The sequence below is a fragment of the Notamacropus eugenii genome, assembly GCF_028372415.1.
Source record: "Notamacropus eugenii isolate mMacEug1 chromosome Y unlocalized genomic scaffold, mMacEug1.pri_v2 SUPER_Y_unloc_1, whole genome shotgun sequence".
In the NCBI taxonomy this organism is placed as follows: Eukaryota; Metazoa; Chordata; class Mammalia; order Diprotodontia; family Macropodidae; genus Notamacropus; species Notamacropus eugenii.
Window position 1 is genome coordinate 349,872 of NW_027325109.1, and position 6,606 is coordinate 356,477.

General features: G+C 37.9%; 1 protein-coding gene across 1 annotated transcript; it reads right to left on the reverse strand.

The window, feature by feature from the left end:
* Window positions 1-3,919: 3,919 nt before the first annotated feature.
* Window positions 3,920-6,391, reverse strand: LOC140516974 (olfactory receptor 8K3-like). Its single transcript, XM_072627827.1, has 2 exons — window positions 6,263-6,391; window positions 3,920-4,861 (listed from the first exon to the last, which is right to left on the reverse strand). The coding sequence occupies exons 1-2, from the start codon at window positions 6,389-6,391 to the stop codon at window positions 3,920-3,922; spliced, it is 1,071 nt and encodes a 356-aa protein (XP_072483928.1).
* Between the last annotated feature and the right edge of the window lie 215 nt (window positions 6,392-6,606).

Sequence of the window (6,606 nt, forward strand, 5' to 3'; positions counted from 1 at the left end):
CTTTGGTCTCCTGCAGCCACAAGCACTGGTGTTCCTTTCTACTATAGAAGTGTGACCAGGTCCCCTGTTCCCGTCTGACCAATTAGAAGTACTGTTCCCTGTCCTGGAAATATGACCCAGAAATGCTTTGGGCAATAGAGTTGCCATTCAGAGACAAGGTACAAAACTGGTGTTGCTTAGTTCTAGAGCAACCCCAAAACCCATTGTCACAGACATCTCCTGCTGACCTCCTACATTGCCTGTAGATGGCTCAATCTGACTTTTTGTTCCCTCTGCTATACGTAACTTTGATTTAAGGAGCTATTTTAAAGTTGTTTGGAGAAGAGTTTTGGGAGAGTTCAAATGCATTGCTGCCTCTACCATGCTCTCTTGGTTCTGCCAAGCTATGATTTTCTTTAGTATTTGCTTGTCTCTTTTTGCCTGTCAATTTTGTTTTCATATTGCAGCAGAATATTATGTTTTATTTTAATTAATTAATTTATTTTAAATTCTCAACATTCATTTCCACAAAATTTTGAGTTCCAAATTTTCTCCTCATCTCTCCCCTCCCAGACCCCAAAACTCTGAGCATTCTAATTACCACCACCACCAATATGCTCTCCCTTCTAACATCCCTCCCTTCCCTTATCCTCATCTTCTTTTTTGTCTTGTAAAGCAAGATAAATTTCTATACCCCATTACCAGTATTTCTTATTTCCCAGTTGTATGCAAGAACAATATTCAACAGTTAATCCTAAAACTTTGAGTTCCAACTTCTCTTCATTCCTCCCTCCCTATCCATCCCCACTGAGAAGTTAAGCAATTCAGTATAGGCTATATATGTGTATTTTGCAAATGATTTCCATAGTAGTCATGTTGTGTAAGACTAACTATATTTCCTTCCGTACTGTCCTGCCCCCCATTTCTTCTATTCTCCCTTTTGACCTTGTCCCTCCCCAAGTGTTGACTTTTAATTGCGCCCTCCTCCCATTGCCCTCCCTTCCATCATTACCCCACTCTGCTTATCCCCTTCTTCCCCACTTTCCTGTATTGTAAGATAGATTTTCATACCAAAATGAGTGTACATTTTATTCCTTCCTTGAGTCGAATATGATGAGAGTAAGCTTCATGTTTTCCCTCTCATCTCCCTCCTGTTTTCCTCCATTGTAAAGTCTTTTTCTTGCCGCTTTTATGAGAAATAATTTGCCCCACTCCATTTCTCCTTTTCTCCTCCCAATATATTCCTGTCTCACCCCTTAATCTTATTTTTTAGATAAGATGTCTTTCTATTCAACTTATCCTGTGCTCTCTGTCTCTCTCTCCATAAGTATGTGTGTGTGTTTGTGTGTGTGTGTGTATAATATCACCAACTACTCAGATACTGAAAAAAGACTCAAGAGTTACAAATGTTGCTTTTTCATATAGGAATGTAAACAGTTCAGCTTTAGTAAGTTCCTTATGATTTCTCTTTCCTGTTTACTTTTTCATGCTTCTCTTCATTCTTTTGTTGGAAAGTCAAATTTTCTTTTCAGCTTTGGTCTTTTTATCGAGAATGCTTGAAACTCCTCTATTTCATTGAAAGACCATTTTCCCCTGAAGTATTATACTCAGTTTTGCTGGGTAGGGGATTCTTGATTTTAGTGCTAGTTCCTTTGACTTCTGAAATATCATATTCCACACCCCTCAGTCCCTTAATGTAGAAGCTGATAGATCTTGTGTTATCCTGATTTTATTTCTACAATACTCAAATTGTTTTTTTCTAGCTGCTTGCAATATTTTCTGCTTGACCTGGTAACTCTGGAATTGGGCTATAATGTTCGTAGGAGTTTCTTTTTTTGGATCTCTTTCAGGAGATGATCAGTGAATTCTTTCGATATTTATTTTGCCCTCTAGTTCTAGAGTATCAGGGAAGTTTTCCTTGATAATTTCATGAAAGATGACGTCTAGGATCTTTTTTTGGTCATGGGTTTCTCATAGTCCCACAATTTTAATTGTCTCTCCGGGACCTCTTTTCCAGGTCAGCTGTTTTTCCATTGAGATATTTCACATTATCTTCCATTTTTTCATTCTTTAGGTTTTGTTCTGTGATTTCTTGGTTTCTCATAAAGTCATTAGCTTCCATCTGTTCCATTCGAATTTTTAAAGAACTGTTTTCTTCACTGAGCTTTTGAACCTCCTTTTCCATTTGACTAATTCTACTTTTTAAAGTAATCTTCTCCTCATTGGCTTTTTGAACCTATTTTGCCAATTGACTTACCTTATTTTTAAAAGTGTTATTTTATTCAGCATTTTTGGGGTCTCCTTTAACAACGTATTGACTCGCTTTTCATGTTTTTCTTGCATCACTCTTATTTCTCTTCCCAATTTTTCCTCCACTTCTCTTACTTCATTTTCAAAACCCTTTTTGAGCTCTTCCATGACCTTAGACCATTGAATTTTGGATGTTTGAGATACAAAATCCTTGACGTTCATGTCTTTCCCTGATGGTAAACATTGTTCTTCCTCATCTGAAAGAATGAGATAAGATATCTGTTCACTGAGAAAGTAACCTTCTATAGTCTTATTTTTTCCCTTTTTGGGGCATTTTCCCAATGTGTTACTTCATTTTTTAGTCCTTTGTCAAGAGCAGGGTATGCTCTTGGGATCGGTAAGATCTCAGTTCTTCCAGGGTGGCACAATTAAGCGTGTACACTGGTCTGGGAGCAATCAGAAACTTTTGTGCTCAGAATCTGTGAGTAGCAGAGTTTCCTCTCCACAGCCACCTGGCCTCCAGTTCCACCAAGCCAGCACTGGGGGCTCAGATTCACATAAGCTGCTCAATTCCCCCAAGGGCTTTTGTCGGGGACGGAGCAGCCATTCAGTATGAAATAAAGATCAGCTCCTCAATTCCTCAAGGAGCATTAGGTGGGGGCAGGGCTACCACACAGGGCTGAGGTAAGAATCAGTGGCTCAATTCCCCCATGGGCTTTACGATTCAACAATGGATGCAGGCTGCTGTGGGAGGTGCTGCATCCGATGTGGGCTCTGCAAACTACCGCTACTGCTGCTGGGGATTCTGCCCCCGAAGTGTGCTCGGGTCCTCTTCTCGGCGCCATGCCACTTGGTCAAGGCTGGGCTGGGCATCGGCTCTGCTCCAACTTTCCCGTTGAACTTTCAGGTCGTCCTAGCCTGGATATCTCTCCACTCCATTCTTCTGTGGTTTCTGCTGCTCTAGAATTTGTTGAGAGTCATTCTTTACAGGTATTTTATGGACTGTGGGGGAAGAGCTAGTGTATGTGCGTCTTTCTACTCTGCTATCTTGGCTCCTCCTCCTCTCAGCGGAATATACTTAAATGAGGGTTTGAATGTGGAATCTAGATATCCCTGATCTACATCCTCATCTCAAGCCCTACTTATATTTGTAGTATTTTTCCAAGGTGTGCACATAAGTGTTTAACAATACAGGTCTTCTGAAAGAAAAAAAGAACACACAAAATTTTAATTTTAACCTACATTATTTATACATTCTAAGTGCAAAAAAAAGCACACAACCCTTTATTTATAGTGACTTTTTTATTTCTGATGTTATGGAAACACTTAAACTGAAAAATGTACCTACTGACTTTCTCTTTTTTCCATTTCACAAAGAACATGGGAGATAGAAATGAACTACTTGGAAAAAAATATATGCAGATGATGGAGGATGGAAATCATGAGGAGGAAGACAGAAGAGTAATCCTTTGGTGAATAAAAGGCATGGTGTATAGAGTCTGACATTCTGTGTCAGAAAGAGCGACATTTACATCTTTCTCCTGCCACTAAAATGTGTTTGGCTAAGGGCAGATTTTTAATCTCTACAAGATCAGATTATTCTTCTATAAAATTTGATAATACTGGACAAATATCACATTTTGGATACATGCTTCTAATAACTAATGGTCATCTTTTTCTATATGGTAACTCAAGGAAGACATTTGTATTTATTTTCTAGGGCTCTTTTCAAGGCACCTCTCACGTCCTTATTTTTCAAACTATAGATCAAAAAGTTGAGCATGGGAATGAGCAGAGTATAACAGGTAGAAGCCATCTTGTTTGTATCAAAGGAGTGGCTAGAATGGGCCTGCAAGTATATAAAACTTAATGTTCCATAGAACACAACCACAACAATGAGATGAGAGACACAGGTGGAGAAGGCTTTATGTCTGCCCTCAGCAGAATTCATTCTGAGGATGATCACAAGAATAAGTCCGTATGAAACAAGAACCATCAGCCAGGAGTATATTAAATTAAAAGCAGAAAGGATCAGAATGATCAATTCTATATCCTTTGCATCCTTGCATAAAATGCGTAAGAGCGGGAGAGTATCACAGCAGAAATGACTAATTACATCAGATTTCCAAAAGGAGATATTAGAAACATTAATTGTGGTCAACAGTGCTACAAAAGAGCCATAGATATATGGAATGATCACTAAAATGCAGTACATTTTGTCTGACATAGTAACTATGTAATGCAATGAATTGCACATGGCTACATAGCTGTCATAGGCCAACACCGATAACATAAAAAGTTCACTTAAAATTAGTGTTATAAAAGCAAGTAGCTGGATTGCACATCCAGCATAAGAGATGATATTTTTCTCCACTACAAAATTTATCAACATTTTTGGTCCAATGTCATTGGAACATTCAAGATCAGTAAACGACAGCTTCCTGAGGAAAAAGTACACTGGAGTTTCCAGTCCCGAATCTATCTTGGTCAAAACAATCAAGCCCAAGTTCCCTAGTACTATGGCCAGGTAGATGATGAAACACACAAGGAAAAGGGGGATCTGCAGGTCAGGATCATCTGTGATGCCCAGCACAGTGAATTCAGTAACTTCAATTGATTTAATTTCTTTCCACTAAACCATTTCTTCCGCACAGAAAATGCTGTCTGGCATATGCTCTTTGAATCTAAGTTGCATCACTCATGAGAGATTCTACGTGCAGGATATTTGCAAATAACTCTCACTATTCAATATGACATCAAGAAATTCAGGAATGATCTTCTTGCTTGCCATAACATTTTCTTAGTGTCTATGCAAGGAACAGATTCATTTACTGTCTATACAATGAAGTTGAACCTGGGCAAAATTTTGATACATTCATTTGATACTTTTGATACATTTTCAATGGCGTAAAATATGTTTGTGAAATTTGTTCCTACGATGGTACTGTGAGCCACAATATGCATCACAAAGGTCTATCAACCAACATTAGTATTCAAGAGTCTATATGCTTTTTATTTCTATACTTGCATTAAAATATATGTGATATTGGTCAGATAAAACTTGTAATCAAATGGTTTTGGATTACAAAACAGAAGAAAACACTCCGAAATGAAGTACAAAAAAATCCCTCCAAAAATACGTGTGTGTGTGTGTGTGTGTGTGTGTGTCTGTGTGTGTGTCTGTGTCTGTGTGTGTATTATTGTCCTTAGGTTATTTATGTGTGATCTTCAAATATGATATCTACTTATTTGTCATATCTACGCCTGCTCCATAAGATCCCACATCAGCTGCATCCCATCAGTGTCTTCACTGTGTTATCAGTGTTAAGAGCATCCTGTAGAACACAGGGTCATCAACGTATAGTGCTCTAACCAACACTCTGACAAATGTTACCAGTGATACAGAATATTAGGTAGCAAAAGCCTAGAAAAACTGCACCAAAGAGCTGCCACCTTCATGATTGTCCCTTTGATATGCAAGCTTTAGAAACAATTCTGTTTTAGATCAGATTCTTTAAAAATTTCCCTCAACTCATTGTTCCCATATTTAAATTGAATTGATGTAATTTTATTGAAAATAACTCAAAATGTTTACAATTATATAGTGCTTTGGGGCACCTAGGTGGCCCAGTGTTGTTTAATAAATGCTTATTCACTAACTGAAGTATGGTAAAATGTGATGTATATTTCAGGTCATACCAATGGGGTATCAAATGAGATCAGAGTATTGTTAGGTGATTTAACAAAATAAAAAATAGATAATAACGTATTTTAAAGTAGATTTCCAAAACTGAATTCCTTCTACAAACCCTATTTGCAGTCCCATTTCCTCCATCCACAATGCTGCACAATCCTATAAGCACCCATGCTTAGTAGAATGCAGAATTGCCAAGAGGTAAAGCTGTACTTTTCAGTGCACGATTTTCTGGTTTCCAAATTTGATCTGATTCTCCTTCCTTCTCTACTCTATTCTGATCAAGCTCCTTTCACCACACCAGCTTGTTTATTCCTTCCTAATTTGCTTCTGTATTACCTTTCTTCTAAACTTGAATATACCTTCTGAGAGTGTACCAAATCTCGTTTCTGAAACCTTTTTTATTGTTGTTGTTTTTTCTATTGTCTGGCTATCTTTCATTCCTAACAATCCGCTGCTTGTACCCATCATACTACTATAACTCCTACTTCAGCCTGTGAATCTTTTTTGTACTGTTTGACAATTTACATGTTTTTAAATTTTTATAAGGATAGGTGATAAATCCCTTCAGTATCTCCTTTCTATCCTTGTTCCCCAATTCTTAGATCTTAGGATTCGCAATGAGAATCACTAGTGTGCAGTTCCTTTCTGTCATTTTGTCAGTATGTAAGGAAGACTTGGCC